The sequence below is a fragment of the Diuraphis noxia genome, unplaced genomic scaffold (assembly GCF_037042655.1).
Source record: "Diuraphis noxia isolate RWA-SAM2 unplaced genomic scaffold, SU_Dnox_SAM2 contig0002, whole genome shotgun sequence".
Taxonomy (NCBI): Eukaryota; Metazoa; Arthropoda; class Insecta; order Hemiptera; family Aphididae; genus Diuraphis; species Diuraphis noxia.
The window spans coordinates 27,297,750-27,322,637 of record NW_028301712.1 but is presented as its reverse complement, the minus strand read 5'-3'; the positions used below and the strand labels follow the sequence as shown (position 1 = coordinate 27,322,637).

General features: G+C 26.2%; 1 protein-coding gene across 2 annotated transcripts in view; it reads left to right on the top strand.

Moving 5' to 3' along the window:
- The window catches only part of SP2353 (EGF like, fibronectin type III and laminin G domains protein pikachurin), a 79,654-nt gene that overhangs the window by 5,340 nt on the left and 49,426 nt on the right, over nucleotides 1–24,888 (top strand). Inside the window, exons 2-3 of one of the 2 annotated variants that reach the window (XM_089220175.1) lie at nucleotides 13,166–13,282; nucleotides 17,114–17,365. In XM_089220175.1, the coding sequence (XP_089076301.1) occupies nucleotides 13,166–13,282; nucleotides 17,114–17,365 (369 nt within the window). The remainder of the gene's footprint in view (nucleotides 1–13,165; nucleotides 13,283–17,113; nucleotides 17,366–24,888) is intronic. The other variant, XM_089220176.1, reaches the window with a different exon arrangement.

The following is a 24,888-nucleotide window of genomic DNA, read 5'->3' as shown; positions in this document are numbered from 1 at the left end:
TATTTTTCAACTGCTATTGTAACTATATGTTAAGAGCCTTGTATTAAATTTTCAAGCTTTTCTGCCTAACAAATAAATTTTTATCGATATTAATTTAAAAAAAAACTAATAATGATCGAAAATTGCAAATACCTATGAATAATTCAATTTAAGTCGAAAAATTTTGAAAATTGCATGGTGAATAGAATATACTAATACAAACATTCGCTGAAAATTTCATGTATCTATGGTAATTTGTTTTAAAGTTAAATCAAAAACCAAAATTGATTTTGTCGAAAACTGATTGTGCGTACAATTTCTCGTTTTCCCCTTAATTTTTAGTTTGTTTTTCTCAATTATTTAGAAAAGTATTAACTTTCTGATCGAATAAGGTACTGAAGTCAAAAATCGAAGCACTTTTACTGCCCCAAAACGTGATGACAGTCACAAAAAAAAAAAACACATCATGGTAAAATCAATACATTCATCGCTCCGCTCAGAATCTATAATATAGATTCTACATTTCTATGTGTGAAAATAGAAATATTGAAGGCGAATAACGCTGATGTTAAAGAATATTTATTTTTACATCGATGCATTTTTAGTATTTTTGACAATATACAATTTTATTTTATCCAATTATAGGAGGTGTTTAAAGTTTAAACTCCTTGACTGGATATTAAGACTCATTTTATGTCCTATACTTTCATTATTGACAACTAAAGACTGAAATTTGATTTTGTTTTGTGAAACACAATTATGGAGAAACGACATGAATACTAAATAAATCCAATTTAAGAATCTTTTAAGGATGATCAAAAAATGATTTGTGGTTTGAAATTTTCGAAAATTGTACTGCTAAACATTTATGAACAATATTGTTTTGTCTATATTCCATATACAATATTCATTTTATAAAAATGTAATAAATTTAAACTGATTTGAACATTTTTGGTCATAAGTATTATTCCACACAATTATAATTTTTTTTCAATGAAAAATTTATTTTATTATTTTGTATAAAATAAAATTGTATTTGAGTATTTAAACCCAGTGTAACTTATAAATATTTTGTTAAAATATTAAATTTATCTATATTGGAAAAATTTAAGTAGGTACTCCTATTTTAATTATAATTTTCATGAAAATATTTTATATGAAATATTAAATGTAAGACACATAGCTTCATAATAAGTTTTCTAATAAATGAATAGCAAGCTTACATTTTTTAAATTCATTAAAATTTATAATGTAATAAAATGTCTTACATTATCTATAGTAGATACCTGGATTATGTGTATTTTTAATTATAATGTATATTAAATAAACTTCACATCCACTGAGAAGTTTAATTGCAAGAAAATAATTATTATAAATATGTGAATAACTCATTTTGATACATTCCATTGGAATTATATTTCGAGAAGTAAGATTCTCCACACTCACCAATTTAACATCATTATAATGAATTAATGTGAATTAATTGTGTATTTAATATTGGTTCTTGTCTATAATACTTGGGTACTTAAATCTTTTCCGGTATAATTAAGGTAATTTTACAAAGATATTATGTTATATTCGAATATTTATTTAAAAGCTAAAAGTATAATTACGTACATGATTAAAATTTATATAGGTACATCAATATGTTATTTAGGAATAAATAAAAAATACTATGATATCTACTATTAAAAACTAATAAATCAAATATTACGAGTATATTATTATTTTAAAGCAAATAACTTAAATAAAAATCGTTATTGTGATCTATTGAATAATTTACCATAGTGAAAGAATTGTAATTATTTAGAAATTGTTATTACTATTATTATTATTATTATTTTTTTTTTTTTTTTTGTAAGGAGAACCCGCGGCAACATAGGCCATTGGGTTTGGGGTGTTACGGTAGGGGTTATTATTGTATATTTTTTTGTAGGTTTTTAATTGGGTAGGGTTGTAACACGTGTTTGTGTATGTGTGGCATGGATATGTTGCTAAAAATCTCGGGTGGTCACCCATCCGGGAGCTAGCAACTGCGGCCGATACGTACGCTCAGTGCGTTTTATTGAGCGTATGACCGCGCCTCACCAAGCCACTATTATTATTATTATTATTACCATTATTACTACTATTATTATTATTATTATTAATATTAATAATATTCGTATTATATGGATTAAACAAAAAAACAATGTTTTTTTTCGATATTTAATTAGTTATTCAAATTTCAAACTATTTGGATAAAACCTTAAAGGTATTACAGAAAAAATGTTGTATCAATAATAAAAACCATTAGTCATAATTCGCTAAAAAAAAAAATATCATCAAACTGATGTATAAACTAAAGCAAAGTTCTTACCTTTAAGATTTAAGTATAGTAATAGGTCAATACAATTTAACCCAATAGCCAATTTGGTTTTACTGATCAAAACGAGTTTCACTTATTAGTTTTGTGGTTTTATGATGTTATAAAATAATGTTAAATCTATTTCGAAAGGTAATTTGATTTCACATAATTATTATCTCTTTAAAATTGGTATCATATTACAAATTTAGATTAATTCAACCATTTATATTTTAAAAATGTTTATAAACATTATCTATACTGCCATTAATTCTACAATTGGTTAATGGTCAGAATGTGTTATTAAGTGACCGCGGTCGTAGAAACGCGTTAGGCTCAATACATTTAAATTATAATAAAAATGATTTATGAGAGGGCTCTAAAGTTTTTTTTTTTTTTAACGTAATAGTTATAAGTATTAAGTAATTCATTATATATGAAAGTCTTATTATTACGTTAGTTTGTTCGTTTTGTTTTAACGTAAACAATGCTGTTGAATAACACTCTATGCAATACTAGGTCTATACATTTTAATTTATTCATGAGGATTTAATTTTACATTTTGTACTTAAATATGTGTATTTGACTATACCCAAGTATCCGATGCAGATTTTATTTAAATTAACTAAACTAAATCTAAATTATAATCTGGGATTATTATTGAACAATCAAAAGATACTTGAAAAATGTTCAACCAAAGGATACTTTAAACATGTTTAAATAGCAAAATACATTTTCTGGAATGTAAACGGAATATAAAATATACTATTATAATTCTATTATTCAATTTTCTTTGATATTAATATGTTATATCAAATATTTAAGCATAGATATCTTTGAATATTTTAAATTCTTTTAATATGTTTAAAATCAAATTATTTTATGATACCTATACTCTTATTTTTCGCTTCACCGAAAATATTTCGTTTCTGTTAATTATCTAATGTATTTTATAAACATATAAGTTTGACCCATATTTTTATACGTGTTTTTTCAGAACGTTTAATATTATCTTAATAATTTATTTAGTTGGATAATGCTCGGATGTGGATAATATGGTTATGTGTGCTATTGCGATTTCTTAATACTTTTCTGCTGGGAACATTTATAGAGACGAGGAAAAGTTGTATTTCTGGATAAAACGACACATTTGAGCAACAGGTCCGTATAAATTATACACATTTAAAAAATGTGTAGGTAGTGAACAAGATAAGACTATAGAGTATATAGTTGCAAAAGGGGGTTTGATAAAATATAGCCTTAGAGGTGGCAGTTATACACGACTCTGGCAGAAGGTCACCTGCAAACTCAGTGGCGTGCACTCAACATATAATATATATATATATATATATAATATACATATATTTGACGCCCTTCTGCAGTTTCGCGAGTACTATTAACAGTGGCAAAGTGGTGGTGGTAAGTGGCAGAGGGTGGGGGCAGCAGTAACAACTTGTGTATTGATTAACAACAATTGCTCAGCGGCGCGGCGACCGTTGAACGCGCCCAACACATATTATCTATACATAGTTACGGTCGCTACCTTTGTCACCCTTATGCCTATATTCGTCGCTTATATATACTTTTGCAAGTGAAATTTGAAATTTGAATGTAACCAAATATCTAATTTTTTTTTTTTATTATTAATGAAAAGGCTTCAACAGAAATATCTAATTATAATATGTGTATTTAATAATAATATAGTGTTGACATACGTCATAGGTACATCGTAGTTTGTTTTGAACGTTTGACTTGAAATTATTTGATGTGAGTAGAAAGAAAACAAATTATTTTTGATAGAAAACGCAGTGCTGCGGCTGCCGGTAATTGTTATTTTACATATTTACAGTGAAAGATATGATATGCTCGTTTGGGGGGGGGGGGAATTGAATTCAATTGGTTACTGACAACGGTGGTAGTGGTAGATGCAGGAACACGATAAAGAAGATATATGTTAGATAGTTAGATACTTTGGCCATGGCTGGGTACAAAGGGATTTTAATGAAAATGGATTTGGTCCAAAAGCGTTTAATTGCCGTCATCGTCGCCACCGCCGTTATTTTTCGATCTTTCAATTTAAACTCATTTGTTTGTATACGAGTTGAAGACTTGTGCCAAGACACACGTTTTGTCGTCCATTGAATTATTCAAAACTTACAGAGAATAAATCTGCACGTTTCAAATTTTGGAAAAAATAATAGGTATTCTATTTTTTGTTTTCTTTGTTATTTAAAAAATAATAATATATTACACGTCTTGTTTTACTATTTAACATGTTTCTACATTTAATTAACATATTTTATTCTTCGGTGTTATACATTTTTGACTAAATATGATTAGTTTTGATTGAAGCCCAAAAAAATATCCATGTAAAAATTATTCGAATAAAATATCGTAAACCTATTCTCTTTCCTTAAACATTAAAACTCATTATCTTAATTAGGAAGTTAGAGTACAAATTACGCAATTAAGTAACTCTTTGCTTATTATTTAATAGTTTATGTCTTAACTATTTTTGTATAATACTTAATATAACACAAAAAATTATTTGAATTATACATAGACTTCAATTTACCAGGTATTATAATGCCTAATTTAACCTAACGATTGATTTATAAGTCAATGAAAATACATGCATGTAGTGTTGCTACCAAGATGAGGGGTGTCACAATGCCATTTCTTAATGGGTTTTTAACACAAAAATAATTATTGATCTTAAAAATATATAGTAGGTATATACAATACAATGTTATGATATCTGATGAATGACGATTGTACAGTTATCATCTGTATCAAATTTCAATAATTCTTCTCAATAAGTATGTATCTTAAGACTATTAAAATAGTTTCTAAATAGTTATTTTTTGTTTTTTAATCTTTGGAAAATATTTTGTAATGCTTTCATTTTTCTATTTGATGTGTTATCAATTACCGTAAAATAATCGATGTTTAATACAGGAATGTCACGGCAACATAGGTCATTGGATATGGGGCGATTCGGTAGAGGTTATTTTTGTATATTTGGTTTGTAGTTTTTAAGTTGCTAGAGTTGTAACACGTGTTTGTATATGTGTGACAAGGATATGTTGGTAAAAATCCCAGGTGGTCACCCATCCGGCCCATCCGGGAGCTAGCAACTGCAACTGGTGCGTTTTCGCAAATTGAGCGTACGACCACGCCGAAATTATTGTTCACGTATTTAATAATATGCAAGCTTAAAACGGCATCATATCTGCATGAGTAACATACTTGTCTCAATAAACCCTATACCGCTAAACCTTTATTAATTTCTTCAACTATTTTTGGTTTACTAAGTTATTATATTAATCGTATCGAAAACATGAGCTTTTATTTTACCAATATATTACATAGTTTTTCATTGCTGATGAAAAATCAATAAACCAAAAGGAGAAGACACCGTTACCTACCCTTCCCCCGTGATCACGACACTACACATGACGTTCTTTTATAGAAAAAACTATAACTTCAATATTATGTGATAAGTTACTTTGATTATTATTTTACAAATTATTACAACGAAATTTCCAAAATCAAGTAGGAACTTATTATTTTGGTTAAAAATTAGTGTTTTATCTTATATTAATAATTTTTACAATCTTCTGAAAAACTAAACTAATATTTTTTTTTAAATTCATTTCTTTAGGTAAGTACTCTTCCTAGCACTGACTATTTGTGTTAAAATTATAATATATGATATAGGTTATATAATATTATTGTCATAAACTACAATTTGAAGAATACAAAACTCAAAACAATTACATATTATCTTAAAATTAATATTATACATTATTCGCTTTAGTCAGAATCAAAAATTCTAATCTGTTTATCCATATTATACATCTTATGTTGGAAATGTCAAATGGTATTAAGCACTCAATACCTATATATTTTAACAAAACATATTTTGTCTTTGATAACTGATTATATTAGTTTGTATAAATTATTATCATTGTAGGATACTGCTGTGCTTATAATAAATAATTTATTGTTTAACATTTTTGGTAGGTACATCAATTATTACCCTTTGCAATTATTGCAAACTCACGATTTTAATTTTGCTCTAGGGTCCAAATAACTACATGCATAAATTAAATATCAATTCAACGATACACTGATAAATAAAAACAAATTAATTCAATTATTAGTATCGGTATTTACGTACTTTATACTATTAATACTCTAATGTAAATATGAAAACAAAAATAATATATTTTAATATAGATCAATATATTTAATAATTCATAATTATTATGACATAATTATTATTACAACTATTGTGAGTTATTATATTGGTAATCGATATATTATGTATCCTAACAATTTATTCAAAGATATAATCATCAGGTATTTGATATTGTCTCGTATTCCTTCACTGATCCCATTTTAAAACCCATCAGTTTATAGTCTTATAGAAATAAATGAGGAAGTTTAAATCCAAACTTACTTTATTCTACCAAATTAAAATGTCCAATCAAAATTGAAATAACACAAAAGTTTTCTAGAATATTCTAAAACTGTTTCTACTAGAAAAAAAACCATAGTGAAGTTTAAAATAATATATCATTGTAATTGTAACTCCAATTTTATTTTTTTCAAAATCAGTTAATAAAATCATTTAAAGATAAATAAATTTATTGTTTTTAACTTCAATATTTTATGTACTATACATAGTATGACCTCGTAGGTAATATTTTATATTATTCAGAAACAAAATTTCTCATTTATTTACATAAAATTTACCTTACATTAATTTTAATCTGAATAAACTAAATAGATGGTATTTTTTTTAAATTATTTATTTATTTGGAATTGCAATCAATAACAATTTTGTACAAGTTTAAATGAGGTTTGAGTACTAAATGTTTACAGGAGTGGGATATTAGGGGTAGCCTAACAAGTCTATACGATGTAGGAGTATAAGGGAGGGGGGTTGTCAGGGTTTGGTATAACTATTTGAATTGAAAACTTCCAATTGTAACATTAAAAATATGCTAGAGGACGAATCATATTAAATGAAATAATTAAATGTGACAGTTATCAAAGATATTCCGGGAAGGTGTTTGGACCGTTTGGGGTCTTCAAATGTTATGATATCTAATCCAGGGAATTTACTTTCGGGGAATGTTGAGATTCAAATGATTCAATGTTGAACTTTAGTTGGAGAAAAGGAGTTAGTGAAACGAATGGTAACAAGTATTTTAAATGTAATAATTTTTATAATCTAAATTATTATTACCTACCTAATCCTGATTGATAAGCTTTTATTAGCTGTTGCTACAGCAAGATAAAAGTATTGATTTTTGTAATTATTGAACTGCATAAATTAGGTATACTATTATAATAGTGATTTCATGATGCGGGATTTTTTTACTGGTTATTTCAAAGTGAGATAATGTATAAAGTACGTATTTTTATGAATTAAAATACTGGCCCCATATTGTATAGAAAAATATTAAAAAACATTAACATATTATATAATATAAGAAATGTATGAATGGGTTTTTAAGCAAATGTTATTTTAAAAGTAAGTATAATAATAAACATCGTTATTTAAATAAAGTAATTTCAAATTTCAAAAAAAATTAAAAATTTAGGTATTAATAATATTGTAAATATTTTACTGAATTTAAAATAATTATCTAAAATTCTAATTTAAATTAAACTGCTTAATATGACTAATAATTGCAGTAATAAATATTTAATAATAATAATAATTAAAACTGAATGATACAATTTATATAATAATATTAGATTAGAGTTTTCATCTCATGTTTCAAGAGTAAAAACAAATGGCTTATGTGTGACTATGAAATAAGATGGTTATACATTTACGTCAAAACATTAGGTATATGACCCCGGTGGACGAGCTGTAAACGATACAACTATACTACCATCTGATATAGTAATGTTAATATTTTCTTATATAGAATTAAAGGAACAAAATATCCATTCAATTTGAACTCAAATATTTAATATAAAACTTGAAATTGTTGGCCAACAAAATAAATGTAAGCTGAGTTATATTTATTTGATTTTCTTTGGTCATATTACGATACGAAGGACGTTACATTATTTTTATACTTTCCGAGAGGATCGATCGTTGTAGGTAAACGTAGTGCTTAGGGGGCACACAACGACATATTAGGGCGTGTCAATAGTAGTTTTGCAACAGTATAAGTACTATGCTTTAGATATAAAATAAAAATGTCATTCGTCTGGATTATGTTCAATAAAATTATAAAATTTTTTTCCATATAAAATAGCTTGATGATACATTCAAAAGAAATCGTTTCGTATAATTTAGTACCTCTATTGATATTATTAAAAAATTCACATTGATTAATATTAATACAATTGATGTATTGATATTCCCTTTATTGTTGTTGGTTTTAATCGAACAATTTCTAATGTAATTTTTTTATATAAATGTACGAAAATGATAAACTAATTTTAGTATAAATTTTAAATTCTCTATTTAATAAAAATAAAAAGATAATTTAGGTAAAATTAACTATACATTTTGATAATTGAATATATTATATTTCGACAAAAATATTTTTTTAGTTATCCTGCTGTAATTTAAATTTATAATTCACTTACTTAAAACTGTACATATCTAATATTATATTATTTTACTTAACTATATACAATGAAATTTTCAAAAATATATACTATTTTATTATTTCATAATAATATACCAAATACTATGCTTGCGACAAAAGTCGATTCAATTTACTGTACTTATTATTAGTAGTAAAATAAATTACTATATAATATCAATATAGGTACTAATTTATAATATACTTAGGTTGTTATTTAGATCGTCTCTGCTTAGATTAGTTTTTCGTATATAATAGTTTATCATTGAATTAAAATTAAACACATCCATTACAATCACTAACTCAATAACGAGGTATACATGACACCTATACTACAGCATAGCGGTGACTGATCTAATTATTGTTTGATATTAGACATCTCATATCTATTGTTTATTTTTTGGAATTTTAAAATAATATAAAAAAGTGGGCATTGCTCTACTGTATAGAAGAAATAAAGAGTAAGTCACTTTAATGGATGTGTTAAATTTGAATGCAATGAGAGGTATCATTGTATACGAAAAACGATTCTGAACGGAGATAATTTGTCAGTCTAGGATATATTATAATACCTATATTTAAATTATAATATATTTATATATATAAATACAAGTAATCAATTTTTAAGTAAATATTTGAACTTAAAATGCTACATCATTATTATAATTACTATAAAAACATACATCATTATTTAATTCAATGAAGACGATAACTTATTTTAAATACCTAGATAAATATTTTATGTTAGTTTTCTCATAATCAAGTATTTTATTATACCTATACTAGATTTCAAAATCCCTAATAAGCTTATACAATTTTTATATAGTTAAAAACAAAACTGAAATTTTTAAATACATATTTTTACTTAAAACATTTTTTGGAAGATTATAATTTAAATAAACAATTCACCTATATGAATCTGACGCTTTTTGTTTACGTAAAAATAATACCTACTTAATCCTGAAGGGGAAAGGCTTATCCCACTAGATTTAAAAGCAAAAAATGGAATTAAATAATGAAATATAAATGGCTACACACATTAACTGAAATACGTGTGATCTTTTTCAGATTTTTATTAAACAGTAAAGGTATAAATATAAATTTGTATATTTTTGAAATTTTTGAAATTCGTTAAATGATATTAAATAATAAGACATAATATTTACACAAATAATTACATATTAATGCGTTGTATAACATTTATTTTATAAAAACGTATGTGTATTAAGCATAAGCTATGGTATTTTGTATAAATATCTTGAAACTTGTATTCTTTTACTGCAAGATTGCTGTATAGCATATAGACCAAAGAAAAATAATTACATTATTATATTACTCAGCTATACGCATATTACGTCAACCAAGTACTTAGGTACTTATATCATAAACTTATAACTATCGTCGTATAATTTTAGTTAAAAATTAAGTTTTAAAAAATGTGTGTTAAATTCTCAACAACCATAATTCATAATTGTTTGCTAAAAAAAACTATTACAGAGGGCCTAAAGAACATTATGTATATCTTTATGTTATACTTTTAAACTTTCTCATTTTTATATTTTTTCATTTCAAATATTCATGGCTTTTGCTCCGCATATATTACCAGATAAAAAATATATAAAATTGAATTCTTTTATTTATGGTTCAACGTTGATTATATTTTAACGTAATAATAAAGCTCGCATTTTTATCGATTTTATAAGCTTCCAAAACGTATATAAATTCTAGGATAAAAACTAAGAAATAAATAAGTATTATGAAAGATTTAATAGCTGTAATTTTATTATTTATCATACATTTAAAAAAATATATTAATTTGAATAAAATATTATTTTGAGTTTATTGTTACTCCTTTAATAGATAGGTTATCTACCTACATTTATCTGTTGTGAAGTCTAACAATGATCCAATTTTCACTTGTTTTGTTGTTGTAATTTACAACTTGTAAAATAACATCAACTTATTGTATAAGATTTATGTTAGCTGTGATTTTATTATACCTATTTATAAGAATATATTAACAATTTTTTTAATTTGATTTTTTTTTTATTAATCTTGAAATTATTCATTAAGAGATTCAAAAAATTTCAGTGGTAATAGCATAATAAATATTAAATTATGATAGAATAATAGAAAATTTATCAACCCATTTATCGGTATAATGTTTTTAAAAACCTTTATGTATCTACTTATATATTTATTAAATATCCTGATAATTAAATATTTTATTTAAAATACAGTTATCTCATGAAGATATCTCTGTGATAAATTTATTAATTTTGTCTATCATTATAATAATTATAATAACCAGCGCCGGATAGGTCAAATACCAGCTCATCGAATTTTTGTATTTCAGTATTTCAAACTTTGTCAACAGCTGTGGTTTAATATTTCGATTTAATTATAATATTTTCTATTTATGTTTGTACTAATTTTTCATTGTCATATAGGAAAAATTACTCATGAACTGTCATGATCAATCTACAGGGTGTCCCGCGAGGATTTTCTTTGGAATTAAACTTATCATTTAAAAATGTTTTGGTAATTAATTTAAAAAATATTTTTTTTTATTTAATTGTTTCCAAAAAAATTCATTACAGTCATTTTGTAGAGTTTATTTTTCTAAAAATAACTGACGTTTTGAAAATTTATTTTTATTAATTTCTTTATTTTTAATTTTTTTGCAAGTTTTGAAAAAATAAAATATGATTATAACTAGACACACTAAAAATGCTCGGCCGGCCGTACAAGAACGCGCGCGGCGCGACGGGCCACATGTTTGATAACACTACGGTGTTAAGTAATTCGTAATTTTATTCGAAACTAAAAAAAAGATTAAAAACAGAAAATTAATAAAAATACAATTTTGAAACTTCATTTATTTTCAGAAAAATTAACTCAACAAAATGGCTATAATCAATTTTTTGGAAATTATTAAATAAAAAAAATATATTTTTTAATTTTTTTGCCAAAACATTAAAATAAATTAAAATGAAATAATTGTAGTTCTAATCCCTGAGAGTTTTATTATAAAACCAGAATTTTAGTATTTCCATTATTAAGAGAGATATCGCAATGGGTAAATCCTCACGGGACACCCTGTATATTTTTTGCATCCCACCAAAGTTTTCTAATTCTAATTATTGATGACTCAAACTATAATCACATATTTTAATTTAAATAAGAAATATTATATGAAAAAATATAATTATACTGATTAAATAAAATAATAAATAATAATTTATGTTCTGATGATTTAATTCAACATTTATAAGTTTGTTGGCTTTATGAAGTTTGAGATTAAAATTGGGTTTACATGTATGTATATACGAGTACGTTTTTAATTTCTACTTCCGTGTTATAAATGTAAAAATATAACACTAATTGGTGAGTACAGATATTCATTTGAAATAAACTACCTTTACTTACCTATAAACTTGTGAACAATATTAATTTTATTTTTTAATAACGCAATAATATTAATAATAGTTGTGCACTTTTTTGAATTGTATGAATATTCAAATATATGATAATTTTTGAATTCTTAAAATTTTATTTTAGATTCTTAGTGTAGTCTTTAATAGTTTGTTATTTTTTTTTGCTTACTATCTCTTTTGATTTTTTTTTTTAGGTAAGCAAAGCTAAGCTTGAATAGTTTTTTTTAGATCTTTTATCATTACTTTCAAATATTGTGACACCTACTACAGTAGCCTGCATCTGACTTATGAATTTCATATTTTTATTTTAAAGTGTTTTTTTTTCTTAATAAATGACATAGTATGTATGTTTCTAATTTAAAATTTAAATGATTTTGATGACTACATTCAAACAATATTTCATCTAAACCATCTAAATTGGTATTAGAAAAAATAAATGTTTAACTTTTTCTGTAGGTAATTTTTTATTTCTCAGAGAATAAGAACAAAATAAATATTTTTATCAACTTTAAAAATGAGTTTTCACTAGTACTAAATAAGTTTAATAAAAAGTTAGTGTAAATCGCAATTTATATTATAAAGTAATATCAATGGTATGGTAAAAATTCACATCTAACTATAATTGCAATTATGCTTATATATTCCAGAAAAAATGTTGTTAGTTCTTACATTACATTTTATGTTCAATGAGTTAACGTTAAAAAATTTTAAATTGTAATAGATCATCATTTATGTAAGTTGACTAACCGTATAGAATATATTAAATATTATTTTTTTTGTCTTAGGACGTTGTGGCCACGATAGTCCATGTGAACAACTTTGCTACGAGCTCCACGACGGCATGTTTGAATGCGATTGCAAAACAGGATTTGCATTACATGAAGATGGTTATACTTGCACAAGTATGCTTAATTAGCTAAAAATAATAATATAAAATAAATATCTCAATCACGTTGTTCAACAAAAATATCACCATCTGAATTTTAACGACTATGCCTAGGACATTTTATACAGTACCAAACTAGTCTCATATACGAAATGTCTTTAAGATATCATCTTAACGTGTTTTTCATCTTGCGAATAAATTCATGTGGCATAATATATATTATATAGGTAAGGTACTACTTTCAACCAGCCTCCTGTTTAAACTTTAAAACTTATTTAATTATTTCAATATTTAATTTAAAGAAGAAATTAAACTCTAAAAATAAAAAATGCAATAGCTAGTTTATTATCTAAATAGCTTTGATATGTTAGATATTCCAGATTTTCTAGGGAATATGAAAAAGAATGTTTTAATGGAACTTAAAAATACTATATACTATTATCAATACTGCGGCTTTTAAGTAAAATAATAATTATCAAAGTTAAATTTCAAATACTGTTTAACTAGGTAAAAAGTTAATGATTGATAAAAGTAGTGAGATACTCTGTTTCTGACTAATAAACGAATAACTTATTTGTATAATATTTAAAATATTATTTAATAATAAGATAATTTTTGCTTACAAGAAGATATAACTGTTTACTAGATATATATGAATAAGATAAAATATTTTTTAATGTAACATAACATTCAATTGTATTTTATGTAAATTCCTATATTCATCAAAATAAAGATTACGTTGTCATGTTTCATCAAACATGATATTATTGTTCATATTCGTGAGCTAAGAGTTTTATTTTACGAGGAACCCTACGAGAAAAAATCTCTTGTTATTAATGTTTAACGTCTGTAACAAAAAGTATTTCCGGACACAAAAACATGGTACTCTGAAAAAAAATCGTTATCTACCTTAGCAACAACAAAATACTTTTTTTTAAATAAAAACAACTGTCGTAGAAATAAAAATGTTTTCTGAGGAAAAAATCATCTGAACACTTGCCATACAACTTATTTTAATTATTGCCAATCAAAATATAAAGCTTGTTGCGTATAAAATATTCCTTAACTAAAATATTATTTTACTTAAAACAAACGTTTAAATATTTAACTAATATTATTTACCCATTTTAACTACAATAGGTACCTAATTTAATATTTTCATTACACATATATATTATTTTTTTTTAGGATTATAATATCGATGGTTAATACCTATACTTGATATAGTATTTTAAATGTTAACATTAGTTATCAACTATTATACATTTTATATTTAATTTTCTCTCTAACCTATTAATCTTTTTATTCGACAGTCTGAGTCTAATGTTTATCATTTTATGGTAGCTATATATCGTATATCTTATACTTATATAATACATTCAATTTAATCTTTTCCCCTTGTTTGTTATTTTATTATACATTTCCTTTAGTTGGTTCTCTACTTTAAATTTACAAATGATCAACCAAACAAAGATTAATAATATCTTCATCAAATACTTGTTCTCTCTTTCTACAAGCACATTCCAACATACATAGTTCAAAAGAAGAAATAAGTAAATTTATTGCTTTTATGTAAAAATGTAAATTCAAAAGATTAAAAAGTACTAAATTATTTAAAATGCTAGTATTATTTAAATTAGGTCTTATTCCGTATTTTCTCGTTTGACTTGTGTTCAAAAATGGACTAAAAATTATTTTATTTTCAAATTAGTTATACAATTAATACACTTCAAATTTAAACTATTTTTATTTATAACAAGTTTGAGAATATACATAATACCAATTTCATAAAAACATATAACTTCAAAAACTTTAAAAATGCTTGTATACTGCAATTTAAACATGGTTTTAATAAGTGGTTTTATTTTAAAAATAAGTTCTGAGTTGAATGTGGTGTTTAAAAGATTGTTCAAATTGCTTTCATTTCTTAAATTTCAATTGCTTGACGAACAAGCACCAATTTATTTTTAAGATAATCGCTTACACTTTTCAAACAATATGAAGATAGCAATTTGACATTTAACAGCTCAAGTTAAAGCTGTATTGCATTTAGAGATAATTTAAAGTTAAAAATATTAAAAATATTTATCAGACAAAGTTAAAAGTCTAAATAAATTACAACATAAAGGTAAAATCAAATTTTTCCAACTTAAATCATGTATTATAAGATCCGTTTGGAGCAAAATTATTGAAAAAATTAGTTAGTAATACAAAAATAAAAATTATCGTTTTTATAAAATAAAAATAATAAAACATTGTATATACCTAATGGCTAATTTGTCTTGTTTTACACTATATAATATATTTTCTAATAAATTACCTACATATAAATATTTGGCATAATATAGTTATGGTTAATATATTATATATTAAGTTATATACTGTTTCTTATTTTCGAAATTGTGTTACTGTATTTAACAATAATAACTTTGGTAAATATTAAATACTGAATTGTAAATATTTTTAGCTTTATTAAATAAAGCTTAGGTATTTATTGTATACATGCAAATTAGAATACCTACCATGTTTGTCAGTTTGTAATTTGTGACGTTATATTTTGATAAAGATAATAGGTAATGATAATAATTTTTTAGGTGACATGAGTTGAATAACAAAATTAATATAATCTAACGATTAAATAAATATTTCAGTTTGTTATAACGAATGATTAATTGATAACAAATCGTCTAAAGATGTGTAGGTACATCTTTTATCTACTCTAAATAAAAATGTACCTACAATAGTACATGAGTTGAATATGTTATACAGTCTAACATGTTATATTATAGTACAACATACTTACATCTAAATGGTATTTCAAGATAATGATGGGAGGTCTATAAATGTACCAATTAAATCAAATTAGAATGTTATACCAATTAACTAATTAATCGACTGTAGCATTATTTTTCGGAAATAGATGAATCGCTGTTTTCAAAAGATGACAACGACTACAACTAACGTTACCTATGTATTATTATATTCTTTCCGAAAAATGTATTACAGAATTTGTATACCACCGATCCTATCATACAACGTATATCATGGCTATACGCTTGTAAAATCAAAATTCTATACCTGCGTTTATCAGTGTTTAACAAATACATTGTGTATTACAGTAGAACGTTGACTAACCAACCTCTGCTATACGAACCCTATAATATCCGACAAATATTGTATAATAATGCTATTTACAAATCCAAACGAGTTTATAAGCGTTTTAGCGCTTATACACATAATCATGAATCAATCTTTAATAGATGAATGTACATGCTATACAGTAATTCAACATTATTAATAATAATAATAATAATAATAATAAAGATCATATTATGTAATATGCATGCACATATTTTATAGTGTTAAAAAAGTCCCCTTTGTTGAACTTCCACGTTTCTGAACTATAGGAGCGATGATAATTTCTTGGAATTTAGTGCTTATGATAATTTGTCAATTTTTTTTTAATTATAAATTTTCATAGCCCCTACCCCGTATCTTTTAAACTCATTATTATGGACCTATGTTATCCTTAGTTCACTTAGTTAAACAACTTTAAAACTACTCGACTGAATAATTTTAATTTTGTTATTACATCATAAAAAAAAAAAAAAATACTGTATACAATGGGAGTTTTCATTTGAAGATCAAAAATTTGCATTGGACACTCTTTGTGTAGTACACGAAATCTCAAACATTTGAAAATATGATCTTTTAGTATATTTAAAAATTAAAAAATCATATTTTGAAAAACTGCATTATTGAAGAAAATAGAGGGATGGTGTAGATCATCTTGAATATAACTTTATTGTCACGTATAGTTATATATATATTATTCTGTATTTCACAGGAAACGATTCGGTGACGGATAAAATCAAAGAGTTCGAAAGAGATATCGGACTGACGTTTGTTGATTCCAACGAAGTGGATTCTGAGGATAGTGTTCGGTTTGTAAAGCACGTTGAAACTCAGACATCCGTTGCCACAGGCTCGCCGGCTTTGTGCGTACGGAAGTGCGGTGAAGGCATATGTGTGTTCGACAGCCGGAATAAACAGACTTGCCGATGTCCTTTTGGCAAGACCGGATCCAACTGCCAGATAAGTGAGTATAAAAATACTACAAAAATATAAATTAAATTATATTTAAAAATTAAAATATTGTCTAAGCTTCTTATTGTAAGATAGACATCCATCGAGCGAGCGCTTATCAACCTGTTATGTAAATACATTCGTGATACTCGCGTTTGGTAACTCACGCGAGTCAAAGACATAACAATTAACAGCAAACCAAAAATATCGAAAATCCTAACAGCCATGACAAAATTGCTTAGCGTACAATTGTTTAAACCACATAATAGTTTCCAATGTTAAAAACTGTTAACATCTCAAATAATACATAACATTATACCTACTAGTTAAAAATACGAGTAACGATCAAACATATGTAATTTATTAATTCTTACAAAGATTCATCCAATTCTATTTTATAATATAATTTATAAATGCCACTATATTTTACGAACGCTTTATTTATTTGATAAGTGCCTACAATACTTTTTGCTGACCACTAAACAATCAAAAAATTAGCGAACAGCAAATATATGCGCTATTTTAAATATTTGGTACATACGTATTTCCAATGCCAGTTTGTAATGTGACATAACTACATAAGTAACGATTTTAACTCGTCGCTCGTCATAATTCAGTCTTCAGTGTGTTACATAAAATATTTTACCTGCGCAGTATTTAATTTAATTAACTTTGCTCTAAATACACAAAATAATTATTAAGCATGTCATCGTTTGAATTTTTAACTAGTACATCTGCATATTTTAATTTTATAATATATTAATCTGCATAAAAAGATATTTTAGTCGTTTTGGGTACTCACTATTTTGTATTCAACTGTTTTTTTGCCATTTTTAGAAGTTCGCTTCTTTGATACAGCAATTTTGAAGCATTACCAACCTTAAGTGGCTGGTGGATTTATATAATTTTAAGTTTTCAAATGCATTCAAAAAATAAAATGGGTATAAGTGGATGTCGCTTTGCTATAGTAGGTTACAAGTGGGTCACTATTATGGGTGGTATTAAATTTGAATTCAATTATATAATATTCTTGCATACGAAAAACGATTCTGAGCAGAAACAGTTTGTCAGTCTAGGATAACTTAATATTTTTTAAATTACATTGTGTATAGACAATTCTAATAAAAACATTTAGTGTAAATTGAATGTATCAACGGTGATTTGATTAGTGTTACAGCAATTTCAAGAACCTATTTTGTGTAAAAATTCTCGTCTTTTAATTTTAATTTTTTTTCACTGTGCTTTTGAAAACAACTAGGATTTAAAATTTTTACTTCTTAATGTACCAACTAGATACACTTTTCCACTGGAAAAGCTACTAAAGTTGAAAATCGAAGCATTATTTTAACAACTTATTGTGTACACAAAAACAAAAAACATACATCACTATAAAATCAATATATTCATCGATCCGCTCAGAAACTAATAATTACGGATGAAGTTTGTTTGCGTCATTCACTATCGAAATCACGGTTGCATACATTTATTTATTGGAAATTTTTAGTTATTCGGGATATCACACTTAATATTATAACACAATTTAATAAATAATGTCCAACCGTAGAAAGTTTGCATTTTAAGATATTTAATAATGTTGTATGTAACCATAAACATTTTTATCGAATACCTAAAATTATTATTATGTTGCTGTTACTGAGGTGATCACAAATGTTAATATTTATAGAGCTATGTTAGCGTTTTCTCGCGAGTAAGTATTCAACATTTAAATTCAACAGAGGAGAAGAAGAAGCCTGATGATTGTGACCAATTTGTCAGTTTATCAATATTGAGACGTAATTGAGCTTCGACAGTAGTTATACTTTTACTATCGCAAAATATATTAAAGTTGTCAGCGTAAAATTTTGATTGGGCGGAAGATGTAATGTTCTTTGTAGTTTTTCTGATGGAGACGAGACATTGAGTGACTGAAATTGTTAAGCCCTGAGGAAAACCATTAATTTTCGAAAATTGTATGGATATGGTTTGACCGACTATCACTTAGAAAGTTTTATTTTTAATGATATGGTGTATACATTTAAAAACATGTGTCTGTTGCTCAAAGCTAATTTGCTATTGTTAATTATAGATGATTTCTGGGTTGTATTGCGTAATTTTAATGCATGTCTGGTTCTGATAATGCCAAGATATGAATTAGAGATAAACAATTTTAAACCTCATAATTTATTTTAGTTAAGCAGTAAAACGAGCTGTTTTTTGGAATCTACATTGTTTCAGAGTGAATAATTGATTTTTTTCTAAAAACCACATGTGAGTCTAAGTTCTCAATTTTTTCAAGCAGTTCACATAGTGTATTAAGGAATGATGTAGGGATTTATCTATCCTGGAAGAATTTCTTCTTGCCTTATTTATTTATTAAGATGACCGTATAATTTATCTATAACTGTGGAAAAAAAATGTTCATCTACCTGTATAAAGTTGTTTACATTTAGTATGTTTGATAAGTATTAATAGAGAAGTTATGTATTAACTATGTAAGAAATATTATCAAAGCCAGCAGCACTTTTATTTTGCATTTTCTTAGTGCGAAAAAAAGTTCACCTTTTGTGATTGGATCATTTAATTAGGGTTAGTATGCCTTTAGAGGAGATTGAAGATATCGAAGATGTCGGTGAGTGATCATTATTTTTTAGAAAATCTTAATTATAGTGTTTAATACTAGAGATTAGATTTATATAATTTAAGCTCTTATGTTACCAAATAGGTAATATTTGTTTATCAACAAATTTAGAGTTGTCCAATCAAATCTAAAGTAATTAATATTGTTTTCCAAAATTAGTAAAAATCCATAACTTTACAAAAAGTGTAATATTGTAGAATACCTATATGTAAATAGGTATTTTATGAATATCTGTAAAATTGTTCTTGTTCAATTGTTCAGTGAATTAACAGATGTCGAAATTCTACAATAAATATTTTGGAAAATTTTTTCTACTCAAATAATATTATAGATATTGAACTAAAACAATAATTTCATTGGAAAACTTTTACTTTACCATTCTTGTTAAAAAAATACTGTGAGTTATGTTTTTATATGAAATTTGATTTTTGTTAAATTCTAAAAGGTTAGCGTTTTGTCTTTTCATCATTAATATTAGACTACCTTATTTCTACAATAGTATCATATTATATGTCGGAAATCTTAAAATATTGTTATTATATTTTTCAACATTACTAGTTATATTTTTAATTACCAAGTCTAAACACGTATCAAGCGAATAGTATTTGGAATGTAATGATAGTTTATTTTTTTCTATTGTTCCTTAAAAAAATATATGCAACGACCTCCATCATCATAATAGTTATATTATTCCAATGATATTTCAGTATAAAATAAGATGTATAATATGTCATTTGTTAGGTATTTTAGTGTGATCAAGTTGTACAACTTAAAATGTATAGATTTTATCTTACGATTAATAAACATTAAATTATAATTAGGTATATAGCAAAAATATTACATTATAATTGTTATCATCGTTCTCATACATGATAAATGATAAATATTTTCATAAATAAAATAAATTACTTTCATAAATCGTAATATTCTGAAAACGCGTTTATATAAAATATATATATATATCTGAAATAGCATGTCTAAAAATATTTTCAATACTATCTTTATACATTTATAGCAAATTGATATTATAACTTAAAAAAATAAAGAGCTATATTAAAGATAACATTATTTATAAGTTATTACTAATGAATTATAATCAATATGGTTAATAACCATTTTATTTTAATAAAAATCTTAAAATCGATGACTTATACCTATATATTAAATCGTACTAATAATAAATAAGTACTTACTATAAAGAGTCAACGTGCACCAAAAAAAGTTTTTAAGCTGATGTATACTTACCCCAAATACTCATAGTATCAAGTTTTGGCTGAAAACGGGTGATTTTAATAATACTACTTAACTGTTATTATTGTTGCGATAAAATTAAAAAATAACTTTTCTAAACTCACTTTGCTAACATCTGTGTTATTTATTTCTACTTAAAAGTTGAGCTATATAAAACTATTATCAAACAATTTATCTACCACTAAAAGTTTGATTAGAAGAAAACACTATATGTAATATGTGTATATCAATATAAGACCAATGCCTCCATCGTATTATTCAAAATAATAATCGGTAATATTGTGGTATGAAATTTTGAAAACATTAAACTTTAGGATATGTTATGATTAAATTAATACATGTTACTCGTACAGTGCAACGGTATTTACATATTTTATACATTTTAAGTCCGTTACAAGTCAATATATATATATATATATATATATAATATAAAAATGAATCGCAAAATGTATTGGTAAGCGCATCACTCAACAACGCCTGGATCAATTTCGCCAATTTTTTTTTTAATGTTCGTTGAAGTCCAAGGATAGTTTTTACAGCGAGAAAAATTCGAATAATTGCTGGAAAGACCCTAAAAACAGCCCTTTTCTTTTTAAAACAGCCCTTACTATAATATGGATAGTATAATATTAATCGTCTCCATAGCAATGTAATCACTGATCAAGATCATCATTTATGGTGGTCGATTATTTGTCAATATGTCGTAAGTGTTGTTTTTCTTGGATTTTCTCTTACCTACTATACCGAGTTTGCTTTTGTCAACTGATACACAAATTAAATTCGTATATCGTGTTTTGTGCAGAGTGTTAAGTTACCTATGATCACTAATTATTGCATGTGACACAATAATTTATATTTGATATGCCTCCTATACGACGAAGCACTTTAGGTAGAAAAACCAAAAATGCTACAAACCAAGGTAATTACCGATCTAACCAAAGTGCACAAGAACGTGAAAGAATTCGGATTTCACAAACGTGTGAGCGCGAGCGCGACATTCAACTAATAATCACGCAAGTTTGAATCGAGCTGAATATAAATACCCAGATGTATATTCCACCTATGCGATTGGTTAAATTTATTCAGTACATCCAAGCAATGATGAATGTTTTTATTTACGACTGCTATTAGTCAATGTACGTGGCCCAACATCATTCCAACATTTACGAACTGTTGATGATGAATTGTGTGGATCCTATAGAGAAGTCTGTTAACGTTTGCAATTGCTAGAAAATGACGATCATTGGGATCAAACTCTCAATGATGCTGTAATATCATCACATGCTCACCAAATACAAACATTGTTTTCTATAATCATATGTACATGCTTCCCATCAAACACAATTTATTTGTGGATCAAGTACAAAGATTAAATGTGTGATGATATTTTGTATCAAATACGGAATACAATGGGAAATCTAAATATACAAATCAGTGAAGAAACTTACAACGAAGAATTTATTTCAATTGAGGACATGTGCTTGATGATGTCAAACAAACTAATAATTCAATTAGACCTGACCGCGCCCAATCGTCCAATGCATGATGCTTTTAAACAAGAGGTGCACTGAGAAAAACTGTATGATCTCAACACTTTGAAAGAATTAATTCAAACAAATCTTCCACTATTGAATGAACTACAGAAGTATGTATTTGATACTCTATGAAAGTAACAAATGATGAAACTGAAGGGATATCGTACTTCTTAGATGCACCTGGTGGTACAGGAAAAACTTTTTTGATTTCATTAATATTAGCAACAATTCGCTCACAAAATAAAATTGCATTTGCACTCGCTTTGTCGGGAATCGCAGCAACTTTGCTTGAAGGTAGTCGAACAGCCCATTCAGCACTAAAATTGCCATTAAATATGCAAAGCAATGAAACTCCTACCTGCAACATTTCGAAGAACTCTGCAATGGCAAAGAGGTTTTGCAGCAATGTCAATTGATTGTTTGGGGTGAATGCACGATGGCACATAAAAAATCGTTGGAGGCTTTAGACAGAACCTTAAAAGATTTACGGAGCAATCATAACCGATTTGGTGGTGCAATGATTTTATTAGCAGGAAAAGGTCAAACATTGCCAGTGATTCCACGATCAACGCCAGCTGATGAACTCAATGCATGTCTAAAGTCCTCCAATTTGTGGAAACATGTTAAAGTACTTAATTTAAGCAAGAATATGCGTGTCGAGTTACAAAATGACCATTCTGGAAACATATTCTCTAAACAACTCATTGACATTGGGAATGGCAAATTTCCTATAGACATGTTGACTGGCTGCATTAACTTTCCTCGAAGTTTTTGCCAGTTAACTCGATCAAAAGATGAACTTATTCAGAAGGTGTTTCCAGATGTTGCTCGAAATTACAGAAACCATGATTGGTTGAGCGAATGAGCTATATTGGCTGCAAAAAACATAGGTGTAAATGAATTAAATTTCAAAATTCAAGAACAAATTAGAGGTGAATCGAGGATATATAAATCAGTTGATTCGGTAACTAACCAAGATGATGTAGTCAACTATCCACCGGAATTTTTAAACTCGCTGGATTTTCCAGGATTTCCACCTCACAATCTTCAATTAAAGGTTGGATCGGTTAGTTATAATGTTGCGAAATATCAACCGACCACGTCTTTGCAACGGTACACGGTTAGCGATAAAAAAATTACTAAACAACGTGATAGAAGCAACTATACTGAAACTTGAAAGGTAAGTATAAAGGTGAAGATGTTCTCATACCGTGCATCCCAATGATTGAATGATTGAATTCCGACTGTCCGGCGACTGATGTGCCATTTGAGTTTAAACGACTACAGTTTCCAGTGCGGCTTGATTTTGCTATGACTATAAAACAAGTCTCAGGGGCAATCATTAAGTGTTTGTGGTATTAATCTGGGAAACCATCAGATTTGTTTGTCCATGGGCCAGGTAATCAAACAAAAAACATCACATATCACAAAGCACTACAATGAAAATAAAACTGATTTTTGTTAATAATTATGATTGACATGATTAACAATAAAGCGATTACTTACTTTTAAATGCTTATATATGTTTTATTTAATTATTTTTTATTCACACCACCCTATCACCAAGGTGACGGTTCTGTTCAGGAGAATTTTTTGCCCCAACAGGACGAGTACAGTGACGGGGAGGTGATACAAATTAAATTAAATAACAAATAAAATTGAATAAAATTGAATAAAGTTTGAGTCATATGGAGATGGTACATTTAACGGGCAACGAAGTGAACGGGATCAGCTAGTATATATATATATATATATATATATATATATATATATTTAAGCCCTACATATTATTATACCAGATAAAACGTACTGACGCATTTTAAAGAATACGCTTGCACATCACAGAAGTTATAAACATTATTATTCTAATATTCAACATAATGGTTTTTCTTTCTCTTAACAACCATAATTTTATGTACATGGTACATGCAAATTTGTATCCCGAACAATCAAATACTTAAGATCTAAAATATACATGATCAATACATTCATGCAACCTATAATAATATACCTTATAACACTAATCCCTATTAATTATTATGATTATAAAATAGATTATATATTTTTAGAGCTAGATTAAGATGTTCAAGACTTTTACATTTGTTTGCTTTA